Source organism: Triplophysa rosa, linkage group LG2 (genome assembly GCF_024868665.1).
Source record: "Triplophysa rosa linkage group LG2, Trosa_1v2, whole genome shotgun sequence".
NCBI lineage: Eukaryota > Metazoa > Chordata > Actinopteri > Cypriniformes > Nemacheilidae > Triplophysa > Triplophysa rosa.
In genome coordinates this window covers 19,846,830-19,866,673 of record NC_079891.1, presented here as the reverse complement: position 1 = coordinate 19,866,673, position 19,844 = coordinate 19,846,830, and the positions used below count along the sequence as shown (strand labels likewise).

Genomic DNA, 19,844 nt, shown 5'->3' with positions numbered 1-19,844 from the left:
GTCAAACTGAAATACACGTCATTTTTTATAGCGCAATCTTGTAAATGCACGTAACAATGACAAAAAGCGATCTTTACTTGTTTGTAGTCCTTTTACAAAAATGAAAAATGCGAAGAATTATGTCAAACCACCATCGCACCACTTTTTATTTTCCTTTTTGGCTTGATTATTTATTGATATAGTGACGTCGCTTATTTACAGGACACAATGCTCGCATGCCTGTTGATTACACCTCCGATTACGGCAGGATTTGTTGATCGGATTAGGAGCCCCGTGGGCATTTTATTATTCTAGATCCGTTAAAGAAAAGAAACTGGTTTGTTTGATCTTAATCCTGACTAATTCATGCACATCAATTAAAATTCCAGTTTGCAGTTTCGACCACGGATGGCCCATTGGTAGATCAATAACCAAACAATTCATGAAGCTGGTTTGTCCCGACACTTTCAGCAGACTGTATTCAAAGACGAGTTGAATCAAAGAGAGGCTTTTCTCGCCTTTCCGTGGATTGACAGATTTGCCCGCACGTATAGGCCAAAAGGTGAGGGTTATGTTATTTCTGATTGTCTTAAGAGTGAGTACGACTGCTCTGGAACCTGTGAACTTTCACACCTATATGATGATCAGACTAGAGCGATTAGCACCTGCATGACTGTCTCAGTGGCATTGTTGGCATTTAATGTGCGTCAGGTAACATTACGTCACTGGGCAATTCATCGAAATTGAATAAGCAACCGATGATTACGATTAAAAATAGATTTATTGTTGCAGAACAGCACAGTTGACGTCTGAGAATTGTATCAATTATTGTTGGAATTACTACTTGACGTTAAAAATCGAATTTTGATTTAAAAATGGAACTGAAAAGTAGGGCTCGTCCGGGATTTGAACCCGGGACCTCTCGCACCCTAAGCGAGAATCATACCCCTAGACCAACGAGCCACAATGGTATACTACGGCTTTGTTTGAAATTGTATGTCGTGTATTCGTCGGAATCACAGGCTAACTTTACGTTATGGCTTATAAATCAGATTTAACATGTATGTTGTAGAACTGGGAAACGTAAAAACCCTTTTATTAGACTAGAATAGTGACTAATTGACATATGTTCTCGGCTGCGTTTGCCGATGACCTACTGCTGTTTTAAGATGTTTGCTCTTGTAAGGCTTGAGAAACGAGAAATCCGGTGTATCTGTGGGGAAAATCAATCCGATTTTAATGTAAATAACGGGTTGTTGATCCCGTTTGGACAGAAATCTTCAAAAGGCTAAAGCCCAGTTGTTTCCTTTGGGAAGGCGCACACACAGAAAAGCTTAAAAGAAAAACGTATAATTTAGATAACTTACACTAGTGGCTAAAGATTTTTACCACTTGCCTTTACAGACCATTCACGAGGAACAACAAACTCTGTCGCGAAAGTTATTATAAAAACAATGTTGCACTCTTGACTGATAAAGGCTCGTGGCTGCTTGATTTTCTTAGTAAACTTTGATGAACTAAAATTCGCCTTTCATCATTTAGTTTATGCAATTTGGATTAGGCTAACTGACCTGATCATATAGTATGTTTATTTGTATGCTGAAATGACTGTGTTACCTATGTAAAACTTGCAAAGTGGCCGAAAAGTGTTTCCCTGTGGGTGACCTCTCAGCGCGCTTCATGTCACCGCCCACACGTGAGGGGCGGGTCGAGCCCTATGGTTGCGCTATGAAAGAGAGAGAGCTTCACTTCAGAATCAATCACACTTCAGTGTTCAGCGTGTCTCAGACACTTTGTAAATTAGGACTTCATCAGGATTTCAAACAACACAAGAGCGATGACAGAATACAGGAATTTTCTTCTGTTTACCGTAACGTCTTTGAATGTGATATATTCGTGCACAGGAATTTCATGGCTGTAAGTATATCTTTATTTTTTAACAGTTGCGTGTCATATTATAGGAGCAAGGGACCAGTTAACCCATAAACATGGTTTTGTTTTTGTAAAATGTAGTATTCTTTAGTTATGATAGTAAATTTGTTTTTGCCAATTGTATTAACATAGTTTTACTATATACCATGCCCTTACGAAAATTAACCATGGGTTTTTTTTGTGGTACAAGTGTAGTAACCATAGTTTTTTGGTGCATTGATTACTTAGGGCAAAACCATGGTTTTACAACAGTAACCATCGTTTACTATGGTTTTTACAAAAAACACGGTTTTCAAAACCAAGGTTATTTTGTGATAACCATTGTTTTACTACAGTAACCATGGTTTTTTGGTTTAAACTGTTGTAAAACCATGGTCAATTTTCGTAAGGGTTGTTAAACTGGCTGTTATGGCGAGACTGGTTCATTTGTGGTTACTATGGTTTAACTACTACGTTAAACCAAAACATCATGGTTCCTTTTCATAAGGGAATGGGTGAAGGGATTAAGTTTGATATCGGAAACTGAAGAGAAAGACTTAACGTTACATTTCAGTTAGACAACCACATTGATTTAAACACGAACATGTCATTAGGCCTACCTATTTTCGCCTCAGGTTTTTTTTCAGTTACCTGTTAGCGTCACTTTGGCATAAAACAAAAAAGTAAAGCGTATATTTGACCTACATAGATTATATAAAATGTACATGTGAATGGCTGGTTGTTGCAGCGGTTTAACGGTGAACGGGAGCTCTGTCGGGTGGAATCAGACGCATCACTGTAAACTCCTGGACGGGCTCGTGCCAGATCAGATGCAGCTCTGCAAACGGAACCTCGAGCTCATGCACAGCATCGTGCACGCGGCGAAACTCACCAAGAGCGCGTGTAAGAGCACCTTCAGTGACATGCGTTGGAACTGCTCTTCCATCTTGAACGCGCCTCATTTCACTCCGGATCTTGCAAAAGGTAATTCACATATTTTGGACGTGCATTTTCCTTATACCTGGCAGTTGTTAATTGAATGCGGGGAGTTCTTAAAGTGGAGCAGATGCAGACAATTAAATATAAAAAATAGTCATAACAGAAACTGCAAGTTATGCTGAGCTGTCGTTTTAATAGTGTTGTGTCTACACAGGGACCCGTGAGGCCGCGTATGTATTCTCTCTGGCCGCAGCAGTGGTCAGTCATTCCATTGCACGCTCATGTGCATCCGGAGAACTTCCCAGTTGTTCCTGCGCACAGGCACCTTCAGAGCAGGCGGCCCCGGACTTCCGTTGGGGTGGCTGTGGCGATAACGTTCGCTACGGTCTGCAGATGGGCTCTGCTTTCTCAGACGCGCCCATGAGAAACCGCCGCTCTGGACCACAGGCCTTTAGACTCATGCAACTTCACAACAATGCAGTGGGAAGACAGGTAACTTGTAACCAATCTTTATACACCCCACTATTTCTGTCTTTCAGTTCTGTCTATGTCAAATTTTGTGATTTTAACAGTCAGTTTGTGCATATTTTTCTGTAGGCACTTATGGATTCTTTAGAGATGAAGTGCAAATGCCACGGTGTTTCTGGGTCTTGCTCTGTGAAGACCTGCTGGAAGGGCCTTCAGGACATCAACTCCATCTCCGCTGACCTCAAATCAAAATATCTGTCGGCCATCAAGGTCATTCCACGTCAGATAGGCACCCGCCGCCAGCTGGTTCCACGGGAGATGGAAGTGAGGCCGGTCGGAGAGAATGAACTTGTCTACCTGGTCAGCTCATCTGATTACTGCTCCCTAAACGCCAAGCAGGGATCATTTGGAACCATAGACAGGTGAGATATACATCACCAAGCAGGACTATTCCCACGCTTTGATTGTATGAGAAAGCAAAACTCACACTCTATGGGGCAGTTTCCCGGACAGGGATTATTTTAAACAAGGACTAGGCTTTAGTTAAATTAGGATTTTTAAATTGTTTTCAAAGACATACTCTACAAAGAAACATTACTGGTGCATCTTGAGACAAAACAATTGCACTGAAATATTTTAAGATATGCCAGTGCAAGTTTTTATCGATCAAGACACCGCTTACATTTAAATTAGTCTGAGACTAGTCTCAAACCCTGTCCGGGAAACCGCCCCTATGAGGGATTATCTCTAATCTGACAGATGGGACAAACACACTAAAACACACAAAGAAAATAAATAAGAGGCAAATGAATAGAATCGGTTAAACATTATCACACAGACAGACACAAATACTGATTTTCAGACAGGCATTCACAGATGCCTCACAAATTCTGCTGATCAGTTTCTTTTCTCAGAGATAATACTGCATTGTTAGTTGTGAATATCTTATGATTAATTAATCAGATCCCTTCTATTGTTTCTTTCTGCAGGCAGTGTAATAAGACCGGGATCGGCAGTGATAGCTGTGGGCTCATGTGTTGTGGGCGGGGATACAATGCCTACACAGAGGTGGTGGTGGAACGTTGTCAGTGTAAATATCACTGGTGCTGCTACGTCTCCTGCAAGACCTGCCATCGCACAGTCGAGAGACACGTTTGCAAGTGACGCACCGTGTCCACGATCACGAGAGAGACACTGTGGACTGGTCTCTCGAATTTTGTATGATCTTTTAAGAGCCATGAGTGAGTGGATAATCCTCTCTAAGTGCTGTATGGATGCTGCATTAGTGAAGAAAGAGGAGCTGAAGTGAAGGAATAAGGAATGGTGAAGAGTTTTCCATTGTATGATACATCTGAAAGAGTTAATGAATGGCTATAAAACAAAGAACCCTGCGGTGAGGCCCCGAAGGCACCCTGCAGAAAACCAGAATGAGAACGAGAAGTAGTGGCCGCTCACTACAAAAACTCATCGGCTCTGGCACAGAGAAAGAAACCGGGGGAAGGGTTGAACTGTTAGTGACTTGCTGGTAAAGTCAGCGACTTTACCGCAATAATACTCGATACATTTCTGAACTGTTAAATGCTTTGGTCAGAATGCCGTATAATTTCTGTCTGGATACGAAATCTAAATCAAGAAGTTTGGTTTACTACTGCACTCGAAGGGTTCATGACACTTTGTTTTTTAGAAAAAATAAATATATCCTCTATTTTTGATCCGTTGCTTTTCTGTTCTATATTCACAATTATGTTACAAAAATACCTGTACATTTGCTGTAAAAAGACATTTGTATTTATTTTATTAAAAATATATATTTAATGAGAGAGACTGCTATTGTTCTTCCAACTCATCAAGTGTTTAATATCAATATCTGTCAGACTTTGCCTGCAGTCAAAAGCGGTTGATCACTCAATCTGTTAAACGTCCAAATCACCGTTTTATAGCGGTTCTGTGTGTGTAAATGTGAGCATGTTTTCTCTGATCTTTCATCAACATTCTTTTACATCAAAGACATTTTCAGGATATTAGTGCTATAGAGAGATTAAAAACGCAGATAGTAACCATTCAACGGTAGCTACAGGAGAAAGAGACAGAGGGGTAACCTGTTCTGCAGTTCCTTTTGTCCTTTGATTCGCCTGATTTTTATCTCAGCATTGTTACATAAAGACAAAGACACACAGACTTCTGGGCACTTACAGCACAGAGTCTCTGGGGGGTTAGCTTTGCTTAAGGTCTTAAAGTCTTTATTTTTTATCAAATATACTTGCAGGTGGCTAATATATTGATAGGAATATTGAGGGATGTTTCTGAAATATCAGTAGGCAATTTTCTATTATAATATTCATCCATTGGAGATTTTAATCACAAGGATCCAACTCTGTAGAAGGTGTGTGAGACGGTTTTCGATATTCAATAGGCGTGGGATAAGATCAGCTTATTAACCATCCTGAAATCAAGCGTTTTTTTCCTGGAAACACTAGCCTACTAGGGTTATCTGGGATGACAGCAATAGACCAGTCAGTATTGTTTTATTTGGATCAATATAATATAACAATATAAAAGTTTTTATTTCTTTAAGTAAGGGATAATGTACAGGCAGCCGGTTGTTATCGCAGAAATAAGCCCTGGCAGAGTGATCAGGGGCCTCATGTACGAAGACTTGCGTTGATTCCATACTAAAACATTGTGTACGGACAAAGCTGTAAATGTGCATACGCACAAAAAAACTCACGCCAGACATGAAGTCAGTCGCGCACCCAAGGGGGTCCCGGCCTCCCTCCAAAAAGTCGCTGGCCACCCATTGGTCCCCCCAACCAGAATGAGATTTTTAAATATATTTATTTTTATATTAGAATAATAGTAGTAATATTTATTAATCATAATACTAGTAAAAACTTTACATGTTCCCAGTAGTATTAATGGCAATGTCAAAACTCTTAACCATCAGATTCAGGCATAATACATTTTTTTAAATGTGCCACCCTAACATTTGTACTGGCCCCTTTGTGCCACCCCATAAAAAAAATCCTGGGGGCGCCACTGAATGAAGTTGGCGTGGAGGAACGCACATTCTCACGTTAATTTCACTGTTAGTACATCCGACCGTGAGCGTGAAAACTGCCGTATGCAAAATTTTTGTGCATACGCGGCGTTGATACATGAGGCCCCAGGTCTTTAATCACACTGAAGGGACTTATTTATAACAGCTGGCTGCTTGTACATTATCCCGCTTATTACACGGCTACTTGCCACATGAGAAAAAAAACTGGACATGAATGTGAATTTGAAATATTTTGTTAGTTCATTTTTACCGAATGCAGACCTTCTGCGAGGAAAAGCCGTTTGCCTTCGTTTTTAAGGTAAGAAACGACGTTCAAATGTCACAAACAGGCAATTTGGTTTAATCATTTGTAAATATAATGTCATATATGTTATTAAAATACATATTTTTATTTAATTCGTCAAAAAAAACCTGTCAAAAGGATTTGCTGCATCTGGGTTGCATGTGTTATTAGTTTTGAGAGGTTGTTATCTGGGAATAACGAACCTGCAAACTGGCCAATCAGAATCAAGCATTCCAACGAGCCGTGTAATAAGGATGAGATTATATTCTCTTTCTATCTGTTGACTGTGCTACTGGTGTGAATCTCTGTGGAATGCAGCCTTCCATTTAACCAACTCCAGAGTATTGTTTACTAAAAGTATAACACCACACACTCACACAATGAGTATTTACACACACAGTCTGAGGAAGAGTTTATTAGTGCTTAGCTGTTTGCCGAGTGACTGTTTGTGGAAACAGATGCAGGACAATGCCATCAATCTCTGCTGAAAGACTCTTTTAAATCTTTCACACACATCTTGTTTATATGTCACAGTTCATTTATTATTTTAGAATATTCTTATTATATTTTTAAATTACCCTTTTTTTAAAAATCATTTGGCATCAAAACATTATTGAGCTCTTTTCTGGATTCTGTTGAGCTTGTTGGGACCATTGTAGGGGACATTCTGTTCCCACAAAGATAGCAAACCCTAGTCCACATCTCTTGATTGATTTCTCTTACTGACCTGTAGACGTTTCCAATTCAGTTCTGCTAAACAGCAGTTTTTGGACTATGCATTTGAGGGTGGGTGGCACCTGTCAGTTCTGCCCCCCATATTGTTGGTGCTGCAATGACAAAGCAAAGGGCACAAAAGGCACATACTCGGACACACACACGCACACATACTGAGAATAGATCTCAAAGTGACTCCAAATATGTGAAGAATCAACAGCCTGTGGCAATTATAGAACTTGCAAAACCCTTAAAAGTGGTGCAACATTGTAGGAAAGCAGAGTAGAAATGTTAATATGTGTGTTTTTGTTTAATTCCTCTTTTGAGTTTATTTGAAAGGTCTTTCAATATATGTTCACTTGGTTGACAGTTGATATATGTTGCATGTTTTGAGGGTGAAGAAGGGTTAAAGGTTAAGACTGGGTCAGGTTTAGTCCTCCACTATGAGGAGAATTTTCTTTTCCTGGCAAGAAAGACAAAATAACCTCATTGTATTCAACAAAAAATACGTGAGCTAACATGAAAGAGAGAGTACGCAAGATCTCACACCTGCTCAATGGCCTTTATCTGAAAACAGAAACCCAGAAAGACAATCTGAGTGGTTAAGCATTAGATTAAGAAAAGGTTGGATCAGGATCAACAGACTGAATAAACAAACAGCCCGAGCCTACAGAGAGATCTTGTCTATCACTGTAACAACTCTAATGTGACTTTGTTTCTCAACGACTCATCATGCCAGAGGTTCACTGATACGACACCATGGGAATCTGAGTGGAGTTTCTGCGGACCTGTGGGAAGATATCTGTGTCCTAACAAAAGCTCAGTGTTTTAAGACAAAGCAGCCCTGCACTGTGTTACTTTATGAAGTTTATTTTCAAAGTTATTTTACTGCAGATAAAATCCTCAATAATGCGATTGGGGTACGTTTCTCTCATACACAAACAATCCAGCACAAACCAATGCATATACGGTAGGCTAACTAAGACCACACTGAGACAAATGGCTTAATGCTAATGGTGTCACAGACTTGTGTTTATAAACTAAATGCAAACCCATTTAACATGAAAACTGTGTCTGTGAGAGAAAAATTCCCCATTCTTTTCTTGCATTGATATTTTGAAGATACAACACAATGACGTTGACAGAAAAAGACCAGGCATCAAACAGTCTGTGCAAACTCTCAAGCATAGCTTTCAGTGACCGTTGTACTGTTAAACATTTGCTGGATGAATCAAAAGACAAAAAAAGATAATCGATCGAAAAATTGAATGACAGACAATGCAGAGTGGGAAAGAGATAAGTCAAGTGTTTAATTGTCATACAAATAAATGCAAAAATTCTAAAAGGTTCTGAGAACAGGCCTCATTTTTCTTGTGCAAAATATCCTTTCATACTTTTGATTCTTTTGGTTTTTAGGTGAAACATGACCTCACACATGTTTTTGACAGATTCCAAGTTTCATAATCTTAGGTCAATACTCTAGGTCAATATGTGTGCTCAATTAAAATCGGTGTACACCAACCTATAAGTGTGTGACTGTAGGAAAATTAAAAGGCCTATTTTTAGAGAAACTTGGAAAATCTTAAAAAAATAAATAAAAAAGAAACACACTGTTACATTTTCAGATGGCACATCAAAGCAAATTTGAAGTTTGTTCACATGATCGCAGGTATAAAAGAGTGTGATTTAAACCTTATGGAAAGACATCCCTGAACATTTTCTTAAATTATGCTTGTTTTTTCATTCAGATTCAGTGTAAAGTGGCAGTGACCCGTGTCTTCCAAACGTGCATGTAATGGTATAATGCTTCACTGATGTACTCATTTCAGGTGCTCTGCCCATCGCCGTGAGTAGGACATAAGATGCCAGTGTTTCTCAACCAGGGGGCCTCAACAATCCGTACCAAAATGAAACATGCTTTTAATACAGCAAAAAAGTAGTAACAATGTTTTTTGTCGGATGGATTACCCTTTGTATAACCACAGTTTTACTAAATGTCATAGTTAAACTGTGGTTATTGTGGTAAAAACAAGTTAACAGAGAGATGCCAAGCTCTAGAATATTTGATTGTGAAGAAATTGTAAATGAAAAGAGCCAGAGCACTGATCTCTGCTGCCATCTGACGCACACCATCGGAACTGCACACCGAGATCCGACCGGATACAAATCACAGGAAGAGCAAGAGACGGAAGCCGTCCCGGATCATAACAAACGCTTTGAGAAATGGCGGCTGCTGAAGACACTATCCCTATACAAAACCCCAGTGGCTCAGATGCTCCGAAGCTGTCAGATTTGCTGGACCGGGGCTGGAAGTTGTATGAAGAAGTGGACACTACGAATGAGCCGAGCAGCTCAAACGCGGTGCAGGTAAAAGTGAAGCGGGGCATCATGCAGCTGGAGGAGGCGACCAGGATGGTCAATCAGCTGGACATTTTCAGGTTAGAAGAACAAATAAACCCAAGACATCACGTGTTTACACCACAAGTGTAAACATTTGATTATAAAACACGAATCGTGTTTGTGTATAACGTTAAAGTGTGTTCGAGTCAGTTCCTCTGTCACTACATTCGGATCTGCAGTTCATCCTGCAAACGCCCTTCAGCATCCACGTTTACTGAAATAATGCACTTTTACAAATGTGTCACACAGTAGTTTTTGAGATCTTTTCAAGAACTTTGCTGTAGCTCCACGCCCACCGTGTGTGTTTACTTGTCTAACGTTATAACGTTACATTGGGAATAAAAGTTTACTTAAAACGTGACGTATCTGTATGTCTTAAGTCATCATGGTGGTTTTATAATGACAGTGGGTGCCTCTTTCTCTTTGGCTGTTACAAAATAAAATAGTACACTATTAAACTAACGTTTTGATAAATGTATTTTTATTTGGCATGTGCCTGACTTTGTTATTGTTTGAGGATATATACCCCTAAATATTTAAAAAATGTGGAATTTATAAATTGCATGTTTCACCTTAAGTGAAAATATTAAAGCTGCCATTTGATTTTGGACTTTATAAGTGCCATATTATGTAATGATGATTATTTGGGGAATAATGTTAAGTATTAAAGGGATAGTTCACCCAAAAATGACAGATCTCCTAACAGATCTCATCCCCCATTGAATCCCATAGTATTTATTTTCCCTACTAAATGGGGAATATTTATATATATCCTACTTTGTGTTTGCAGAACAACAGAATTTATACAGGTTTGGAACAATCTGAGGGTGAATAAATGATGACAGAATTTTAATTTTTGGGTGAACTTTCCCTTTAAGTCTGTAGACCACTTCGTAAAATGTAAACAACGCTGGTCCAGAAGAAGAACTTCTATATGTAAGATAAAAAAAAAAAATCGGGAAGTGAAAACTTATCCAGCATAATGTTGCATATCACACCCCTGGTACAACATACTTGAACACCTCTGGATTGTAAACGTGTATGTTTCTATATCTCGTGTTAAAATAACTGGTTAATCAGATTTGTGTCATGCAGCGACCATTACAACTTAAGACACAGTAGCAAGACACTTTTTCTTTTTACTTGTTCTTTACTTGTCCTTCACGATCATTATGAAACAACAGTCAATGTTAAAACTTAATTTATGTCATTGCTTCCCTGTAGTCGTAATGAGGCTCTGGAGGAAATCAGCACCACTGATCTGAAGTATCTGCTGTTGCCGGCAGTGCTGGGAGCTCTTACAATGAAACAGGTGAACATCAGCAAGCGACTCGAGCATGTGCAGACAGCCCGCGTCTACTTCATGGACTTCCTCCAGCGGTGCAAGGACTACGACGTGTGCAGTTTTCAGCTGCCCAAAACCAGTGAGAGCAAAGCAGATACTCCCACTGAGGAGCAGACGAATCATGTACCCATGCCAATGTCACACCCAGACCTTATCACCATGGCAACACAAAGACAGGCCAAAATCGAAAGGTGGGTTGGATTGCTGTGCATTATTGAGTATTGGGTAAATGTATTGCTTAACATGCAAGTGCCAATAAAATCGTATTATTGACTAGTTAATATGTCTCGCATATCATATGTGACTGTATTTATTCTTAGTGATTCGTTTCCAGGTTTAACCAACGTAAGGAGACAGAAGCCAAGCTTGGCGAGATCAAAGGACTGGTTGAATCCGGATCGGCCGATGAAGAGGTGGTGAGAGATTTTTACCTGCTGCATGTGCGCAGGTGGGTAACTCTAGCGCTTGAGGAGATCGAATCCATTGACCAGGAAATAGAGATACTGAAAAAGATGGAGCATTTCAAGCAGGTACTCGATTGACATTTGGCCTTACCATGTGTGAATATTTTAAAGAGACAAGGCTTGTAATAATCTTTTATTTCTATAGAGTGCACCCCAGCCATTCCCACCCAAAAGACCACCCATGAAGCCTTTTATCCTGACTAAGGATGCTGTGCAGGCTAAGTACGTATATGTTGTATATGATTTATATGTTACCTTGAAAAAGTCAACTTCTTAGCGGAGACCTGGAATGTGACCTTTACATCCGAAACGTTATGGCACCACTGTTATTTTGTATGTGTGATGTTGTTTTCTGTATCGCAGAGTGTTTGGTGCTGGGTATCCCAGCCTTGCCACCATGACAGTGGATGACTGGTATGACCAGCATCGGCGGAAGGGATGTTTACCTGATCAGGGCAAACCACGCAGCACAGGTACCTACCTACACTTATTTGATCAGATTTTAACTTTTTTAAAAATAAATCGCTGATGGTTGTTCTACACGTTAGCACTTATTTATTATGTTTTGATTAAAAAGCAGTATGACAGTGCGAGAATGATATCATTCACAGTGGATGGTGATGCAGAGGAGGATGAGAGAGCGGAGAGAGAGAGAAAGGAGGAGAATGATGACGAAGAGGCCCTGCAGAAGGCACGAGACTGGGATGATTGGAAGGACACGCACAGGAGAGGATATGGCAACCGCAAGAACATGGGCTGATCTGACAAATACACAGACACATGCACACGCACACGCACACATCCCTTCAGTTCCCCCAAATAAATCTCCCCCAAATAAATCTCCCCCAAATGAAGCCAATATATGATATGGACACAACAGAGAGTGGTCATTCGGATAGGTTTTGATTCTAAACCGTTTTTGTGTATTTGATGTTCTTTTAAATGTCCCTCGCTATAATTCTTAAACCTTGGTGAGCTGTAATGAAACCAGAATCTCCTGCAGAATCTTCAGAGATGTTTTCGACACTTGTTGTATCTCTCTGAAAGTTTGCCTTCACGTGGATGTTGTTTTAATCGCAACCGTTTCTTCTGTAAATAGATCCCAGTACTTTTGGATTATCTACAGAAGTTTTCTTTATACTCTCAGTACTGTTAGTGTCAAAATCAGCCCACTCAGCAGAACCTTATGTGCTGTTTGATTTGAAGTTACTTTGTTGAACTATTGGCAGATACTGCAAAGCCTCAGTGTCTGTTTCAGCCGAGACACTTCCAGGAAAGATGAGGAAGAGCACCTAGAAACAACGCTGGATCCTAAAACTGCTTAACAAGCTTCAAAATGCTTGAAGAAACTGTGTGGAAAAATAGTCTAGACTGCTTTTTATTCTTAAAGTTATTTATTGCATTACCTGGTAATTCTAAATCTTTTTTTTGGGTGAAAAATCTCTGTATTAAGATCTCCAGTAAACCAGAGGTCACCATTTAACAGCTTTGTTGTCTCTGTGTCTGGATGATACGAAATTCTGAGACCAATACCCTTATGAAAAACAAGTATACTTCATTTATAAGTATAGTTCATTTTATTAAAAGTATACTTAAAGGTCCAGTGTATGAAATTTTGCAGCATCTGGTGACTCTCTACACCCCTCCCTTTCAAAGTAACTAAGATGTCATCACGGTTTCGTTTCTTGGCTGAAGGAGATAACGTATTTACAAAACACGCTCTGTAGAGCAGTTTGTCCGTTTGGGGCTTGCTGTGGAAGAAAAGGGTGAATTCCATGCAAGGGTCCCGCAGTGTATGTAATAAAAACAAGGCTTCATTATGTGAAGTCTTTATACACCTCTGAACACATCGTTATGTATATTATTGCATTTCTGTCACAAGATCCTCCAGAAAATAAACATTGTACCTAATAAGTTTATATGAATGCCCTTATACTGACTAGGTCAATACTTTTATGAAAGTACACGATTGTTTTTATACTTGTACTATTTATATAATATATTTTCAAATCAACATTTATAGATGTATTGTGGCCAGTCCAGTCCGATTTCAACAAAATCAAACCTCAGGAGTGACAAAGTCATCCAACAGCAATGTGGAAGTCTGACAGCATGACAAGACATGATAAAAATCCAGGTTATCATATTCTTTGCCGTATTTGAGGTCTGAATTAATACAGAGCATCGTTTTTGTTATTTTGACCTGTTTCTTAAGTTTTCATTTTCTACAAATAGAAAAAATATTTTAAAATTTGAAATTTTTGAAATTTGGTAAAAATATTGTTTGTAGTTGAAACAAAAATGATGACACAAAAATTATAATTTTACCTAAACACATACTTATAGTAAATTCTAAAATTAGAAAAACGGTCTCTGAAATGGTCTCTAAATTTTTTGTGCGGCTGTATTTCTGAGAGGTTAAAAGTAGATAAAAATTATACTTAGTTTTAGAGTTGAAAATAATCTAGCACACTTTAATAAACCTCTTTTTGTAAGGGTAGTGTTATCATTTTTGTTTATTTAAGACATTTAATGGAAATAATCAGCATACCAACCAGGGCAGGATAAGAAGTTGCATTGAAAAACATATCAAAATTTGGTTTGTCTCACTTTGCTTTGATGACAGCACAGCTGATCCAGAGCTGTGCAAAGATGTGTAATAAGGTAATCAAAATGAAATAAAAACTAACTGCTGCAAGTAAAATTAAAGAGAAAATTGCACATAAACATGTTTCCAGACACGTTGAAAGACATGTATGTAATAATTCTTTCATTTTAACTTTTCAGTTTAATATTTTAAAAAATCCTAAATTCATTTCATCAAAAAAGCACAAAATATGATACAGCTATAGTCAGTTCTAGTATTGTAGGTTGACATGAGGTCGTGGAAATCCACCTCGAGTGTTTCCACGATCAGAAGCGTAGAATTGAGCAGGAGAATAGGACGAGTTCTGACAAAGAGACAGAAGGATAATCTGTTACTGGAGCACATGGTTGTTACTGTTTGCAGAAATTACCTTCTCCAAAGACCTTTGAGCATCAACAGTACCTTATCAGAACACTACTGTACTTTAATATCCTGAGTGCTCCAAAGATAAACAAGTCAAGAAGATAAAAACTCACGGATACATTCTGAGATTGATGTTTGGTACATACCCCGTCTTCATAAGGATGTGAAGGTGCATGTTGTCTGTAATCATTACGGTGTTCAAGAGAAGCACTGCGGTTGTCATAGGGGTTTCTGCTGGGTGAATCTCTAGCATACGGGTTATTCATAGTCTGACCGTAACCTGCTGAACTGCTACAAAAACACATAAAAAAACACGTGAAACTAGGAAAAAACTGCATAGTTGTTAACAATTTGTGTAACAATGAATTATTGATTCTTATAAAACGGTCAGTTCTGGTCCTTGATTCTGATTGGCTGAGTGGAGTTCTAAGCCGTTATAAATACCTCAATATATAACGGCTGACCGCACCACATAGCCTAAATATCATTTTATTTACTTTATTTTATGAAACCTTGCTAAGCATATGGAATAACCGTTTTATAAAAGCAATAAGCCCCGCGAAGCAGTGGGTTACAGTGCATTTTATAACAGCTACGGGGTTTTAGGCACTCCGCTTCGCGTCGTGCCACAACGCCCTTAGCTGTTATAAAATGCACTGTAACCCACTGCTTCGCGGGGCTTATTGCTTTATTAACTACCTGTAGAGTCGAGCAGGACCTTCCACAGGAGGATCACGTGTGCCACTGGACATACTGTGGATATCAAAACAACATTTAAGAGCTAAATGGATTCTTAATTTTTTTTAGTTTTGCACAAAGAAGTTTTCTTGAGCAGTTAAATGTCACTGTAACATTCTTCATATAAAATAAATTGCCAAAATTGTCAATGTGGCACAGTACACACACCTCTTCACAGTGTACAGCTGACATACCTGTATGACTCATGGGGATTTCCACCATCTGGATATGGGTGCATACTATTAGATGAGTTAGCGTGATATAGATAGGCTACTTGAGTAATAAAATACATGATAATATCGCCAATATAAATCAACCAAAATCACATAAAAACATCATGCAGGCAAATTTTCACAATAGCTCCTGGTATTGTGTACAACTGGGTAATAACTGGGATTAATGTTCAAACAGCAAATTGTTATATGAAGTTTTTATAATAGCTCAAAGCTGATTCAAATTGGCAACCAATTTTATGATCTATTAAATATTTCTTTATTGTAGCAATTTAGGGATGTCACAATATAGTCATATTTACAATAACATAAACCATGATATTAATAACCACGCTTGATATTGTGTAGATACTAAACACATGATAATATGCAATACAATCCAGTGCCAGTATCCGATTGACATCATTGGCCAACATTAAAGCCAACATTACAAACTCTCTTTCCACCTCCCTACACTTGTATTTTGAGTGGGATTCATTGGCCAAAATGAGAAAACAGAAAATAAACAAAATTAAGGAATTTATTTAATTTTTATTTTATTTGAGTTTTAAGGAGTTTTTATTTTAATAGATATTGCGATAATATAGTTTTTGTCAAATTTATTTGGCTACAATAATTGTGTACTGATAATCTGATTTAATCTGAGTGAGTCATAATGTAACATAAAATGGTTAATTCTGGTCCTTGATTCTAATTGGTTGTGCCGTGTTGTAAGCCGTTAAATATTTTCCAAAATCATACAACTACGTTGTTGGAGCAATATTTTATTATTAATATCAGTACATTTTATCTGCTGTGTTTATTTTATTTTATTCCTTCATTCATTTTATTTGCTTGTTATCTATATGAAATAACAATTTTATAAAAGCAATAAACCTTGATTTAAAGTGATTTTATTACAGCTAAGGGGGTTCTGCTTAACATCGTGCCTAACAACGCCCCTTAGCTTAGTTTAGTTATAAAATCACTGTAAACCACGGTTTATTGGGGATTATTATCAACTACCTGTAGGGCCGAGAAGGACCTCGCATTGGTTGATCACGTGTCCCACCGGACATACTGTGGAGACAATCAGAACAACATTAATCAAGTATCTTATAGATTTATCAACTTGAAAAAATCTAAAAATAGACACTTTACGCTTTTCTAGAAAACACTGTATATGTTTGCATTTTCATAGTATAAACTCACCTATTGGCACTGTTGGGAATGGTTATCATGGGAATGTGGTTTTGTGGCAAAGGTCTTGTGTTACGGGCAGTTCGACCCTTTGAAAGCCAGGTAAAAAAGTTCTCATTAAAGTAAGTTATGTTTTCTGCTAATTATTTCTTACCGTGAATTTATACAGTATACTGCTGTGCTGTGTTTGATTACATTATAAGTTATGTCCAGATCAGTGTTTGTGCTTATAAGCATTGTTATATTGATTTCAATAATCAACTATTTTTACCCACAAATCCAGACATTCATACATTGACTTACATTCAGATCAGAGGCAAATGTAATTCCGGGGAATAGATCCTGTTCTTTGGGAGAAGCCGTGTTGACTGCGTTACTGAGCGCAAAGACAAAAATAATTACACAAGATTTTTTTATGGGCTGCATATTTGTAATTATCATTTTAAGCTGTTTTAATGTCCCTCATAAAGTCAAACTGTGCTCTCCACATTAAAAACAGCATTGAACAACAATACACTATTGCGAATTTTCTTTCCTTATTCTTACCTTTTGTGGCTCTTGCTTGATGGCAGCATTATCACATAAACAATCGTCCCCACAAGTATAGCAAGTGTGAGACCGGGCAGAGACGCCACCAGGGCAAAGGTCACTATTGTCCATCTCTGAGAACAGTCTTCGTCGATGTAAAACTCACCTTTTAGGTTATTGCACCTACACAGAAAATAGAAGAAGAATTATAAAAAAAAACAAGAGTCAGTGTGGAGCAACAATTCTCAAACCCACAGTGCTTAAGCAGATTTTGACCATGATTTTCCCGTTGACATAACAACATTGTGCAATATTAACAAGTTTATGCGGATGTCGGACATTCAACTCAGAATACGTATGCTACATGGTGGGTTTGTATTTGATATTTTATCTCGGTGATCAACTACATTTTGAAAGAGCTGTGGAACTATGTAGATAAGACTAAAGAAACTGTATCACATTTAATTTAAATGTTTCTATTTACCGACAATATGGTTGTCCCTCAAAACAGGTACAGCTACTGACTTCTGTGTCACAGGACCAAGAGTTCAAACATTGGCCAAAGTCATTTACATTAGAACAGAGAGCTGAAAACACACATACAATAAGAGCTCAACGTATTGATCAACACATACAATTACTTGATATTCGAAGATTTTTCATAAAACAGATATTACATAATGTTTTGACATTTTGATTTCTCACAAAGCAATTGTAGAGATTCATACAAACAAAATACACATAAACTTACGGTATATTGTCTGTCCCATCACATTATGAGTAACAAACACGAAGAAACACACATATATTAAGAACTTCATATTGTAGCTCCTACACACTGACCTTTACGCACACACACACACCTGAATTTCACTGGAAGCACTTTGCACTAGACTAGTGTCTTTATGATATGGTGTACACACCCAACCAAGTGGAAAGCTGAGAAAGAGCATGCGCATTTCCACCTTCATCTAGGATAAGTTCAAAAGCAGTTGTTAGCAAGTGATATTAAAAATGTCAATTTGTGTAAAGGAAGGTGTATATTTCTACATGGTGTGACTGGTCACTACATTTTTTTTTACATTATTAGTAAAAGTAGTCATGCCATGTAATGTCAATTAATGTTAAGAAAGCTGGATGTGTTGTAATGATAATGCAGTTAGGAAAATGCTTTATTGTTTAGTTTGTCTTCGGGACTTTTGACCTACCGATTTGCAGTTAATCTTTACAGTACAGTAATAGGCTGTTTTACCCTTAAACTACTCAGGAAGTGGAGCTCTATGGAATATATACAGTACGTTGTTTATGGGTAGTGCGTTTGTGATAGTGTTAAATGTTATGCGTGTATGTTTGATACTGTTGCTGCTTTGTATCTGTATTTTTACTTGAGTGATCTCTAAAATACATGAATTTATCTATAGATGATTCCAGCAGCAACAACATTATGTCATGTGGCCCAAACTTAAAGGGACAGTTCACCAAAAATAAAAATCCTGTCATCATTTACTCACCTTTGAGTTGTTCCAAATCTGTAAAAATGTATTTGTTCTTATGAACACAAAGATATTTGGAAGAATGCTTATAACCAAACAGTTCCTGGCCACCATTTACTACCATAGTAGGAAAAATACTTTTAATTAATTTTTGGTTCTGTTGAACACAAAAGAAGATTTTTGAAGAAGGACAGCAAACTGGGGCACTTTTGACTACAATTGTAATTTTTCCTACTTTGGTAGTCAATGGGATCCAAGAACTGTTTGGTTACAAGCATTCTTGCAAATATCTTTCTCTGTGTTCAACCAAACAAAGATATTTATACAGGTTTGGAACAACTAGAGAGTAATTAATTTTAATTTTTGGGTGAACTTTTCTTTTGAAGGAACTGAGACTGCACTGCTATCGGTCACAGAAGCACTGCGGCTAGCCAAGGTGGAAATTAAATCCTCGGTCCTGATTCTGCTAGACCTATCTGTAGCGTTTGACACTGTCAATCACCAGATACTGCTAGCAACCCTGTCATCACTAGGAATCTCAGGCACTCCTCTCCGCTGGTTCAAATCCTACCTCTCCGGCAGATCCTTCAGTGTGTCATGGAGGGGCTCGCTGTCCACTGCTCACCACATGATCACTGGGGTCCCTCAGGGACCGGTGCTTGGACCGCTGCTTTTTTCCATCTACACGACATCGTTGGGACCCATCATACGGGCACACGGCTTCTCGTATCACTGTTATGCTGACGACACCCAGATCTACATCTCGTTTCACCCAGACAATACCACTGTAGCAGCTCGCATTATGGCCTACCTAGAAGACATCTCAGCTTGGATGAAAGAGCATCACCTCCAGCTGAACCCTGCCAAGGCAGAACTATCTCACCATCCAACATGGCAATAACACAATCACTCCTTCCAAAACAGCCAGGAACCTCGGAGTCATATTTGATGAACAGCTGTCCTTCAATGATCACATTGCAAAGACAACGTTGTCATGCCGATATGCCTTATTCAACATTAGAAAGGTTAGACCCTATCTCACTGAGCTTGCGGCACAACTCCTTGTCCAGGCCCTGGTAATCTCAAGGTTGGACTACTGCAA

General features: G+C 38.4%; 3 protein-coding genes and 1 non-coding gene across 4 annotated transcripts; 2 read left to right on the top strand and 2 right to left on the bottom strand.

Moving 5' to 3' along the window:
* Positions 1 to 870: 870 nt before the first annotated feature.
* trnap-agg (transfer RNA proline (anticodon AGG)) lies at positions 871 to 942 on the bottom strand. The gene has a single exon. It is a non-coding gene; the product is annotated as a tRNA-Pro (tRNA).
* An 846-nt stretch (positions 943 to 1,788) lies between these two features.
* On the top strand, positions 1,789 to 5,117 carry wnt11f2 (wnt 11, family member 2). Its single transcript, XM_057323930.1, has 5 exons — positions 1,789 to 1,896; positions 2,639 to 2,874; positions 3,044 to 3,321; positions 3,427 to 3,719; positions 4,287 to 5,117. Exons 1-5 carry the CDS (start codon positions 1,817 to 1,819, stop codon positions 4,459 to 4,461), a joined length of 1,062 nt encoding a protein of 353 aa, XP_057179913.1. The 5' UTR covers positions 1,789 to 1,816; the 3' UTR covers positions 4,462 to 5,117.
* Positions 5,118 to 9,533: 4,416 nt separating this feature from the next.
* Positions 9,534 to 13,485, top strand: igbp1 (immunoglobulin (CD79A) binding protein 1). Its single transcript, XM_057361411.1, has 6 exons — positions 9,534 to 9,790; positions 10,977 to 11,288; positions 11,432 to 11,627; positions 11,707 to 11,783; positions 11,925 to 12,034; positions 12,173 to 13,485. The coding sequence occupies exons 1-6, from the start codon at positions 9,576 to 9,578 to the stop codon at positions 12,319 to 12,321; spliced, it is 1,059 nt and encodes a 352-aa protein (XP_057217394.1). The 5' UTR covers positions 9,534 to 9,575; the 3' UTR covers positions 12,322 to 13,485.
* A 934-nt stretch (positions 13,486 to 14,419) lies between these two features.
* zgc:158432 (uncharacterized protein LOC555281 homolog) lies at positions 14,420 to 19,635 on the bottom strand. The gene is made up of 9 exons (XM_057349492.1): positions 19,626 to 19,635; positions 17,734 to 17,836; positions 17,268 to 17,432; positions 17,025 to 17,097; positions 16,734 to 16,810; positions 16,548 to 16,601; positions 15,271 to 15,324; positions 14,718 to 14,862; positions 14,420 to 14,512 (listed from the first exon to the last, which is right to left on the bottom strand). Exons 1-9 carry the CDS (start codon positions 19,633 to 19,635, stop codon positions 14,420 to 14,422), a joined length of 774 nt encoding a protein of 257 aa, XP_057205475.1.
* Positions 19,636 to 19,844: the final 209 nt, after the last annotated feature.

Excerpts from the sequence above, each read along its gene's own strand:
- zgc:158432 (XM_057349492.1), bottom strand. Across the intron at positions 16,811-17,024 it reads CATTTGCCTCTGATCTGAAT|GGTCGAACTGCCCGTAACAC; the intron begins GTAAGTCAATGT and ends TGGCTTTCAAAG. Across the intron at positions 15,325-16,547 it reads GGTCCTTCTCGGCCCTACAG|TATGTCCAGTGGCACACGTG; the intron begins GTAGTTGATAAT and ends TGATATCCACAG.
- igbp1 (XM_057361411.1), top strand. The coding sequence starts at position 9,576 with ATGGCGGCTGCTGAAGACACTATCCCTATACAAAACCCCAGTGGCTCA. Across the intron at positions 9,791-10,976 it reads AATCAGCTGGACATTTTCAG|TCGTAATGAGGCTCTGGAGG; the intron begins GTTAGAAGAACA and ends GCTTCCCTGTAG. Across the intron at positions 11,628-11,706 it reads AGATGGAGCATTTCAAGCAG|AGTGCACCCCAGCCATTCCC; the intron begins GTACTCGATTGA and ends TTATTTCTATAG.
- wnt11f2 (XM_057323930.1), top strand. The coding sequence starts at position 1,817 with ATGACAGAATACAGGAATTTTCTTCTGTTTACCGTAACGTCTTTGAAT. Across the intron at positions 2,875-3,043 it reads CACTCCGGATCTTGCAAAAG|GGACCCGTGAGGCCGCGTAT; the intron begins GTAATTCACATA and ends GTGTCTACACAG. Across the intron at positions 3,322-3,426 it reads ACAATGCAGTGGGAAGACAG|GCACTTATGGATTCTTTAGA; the intron begins GTAACTTGTAAC and ends ATTTTTCTGTAG.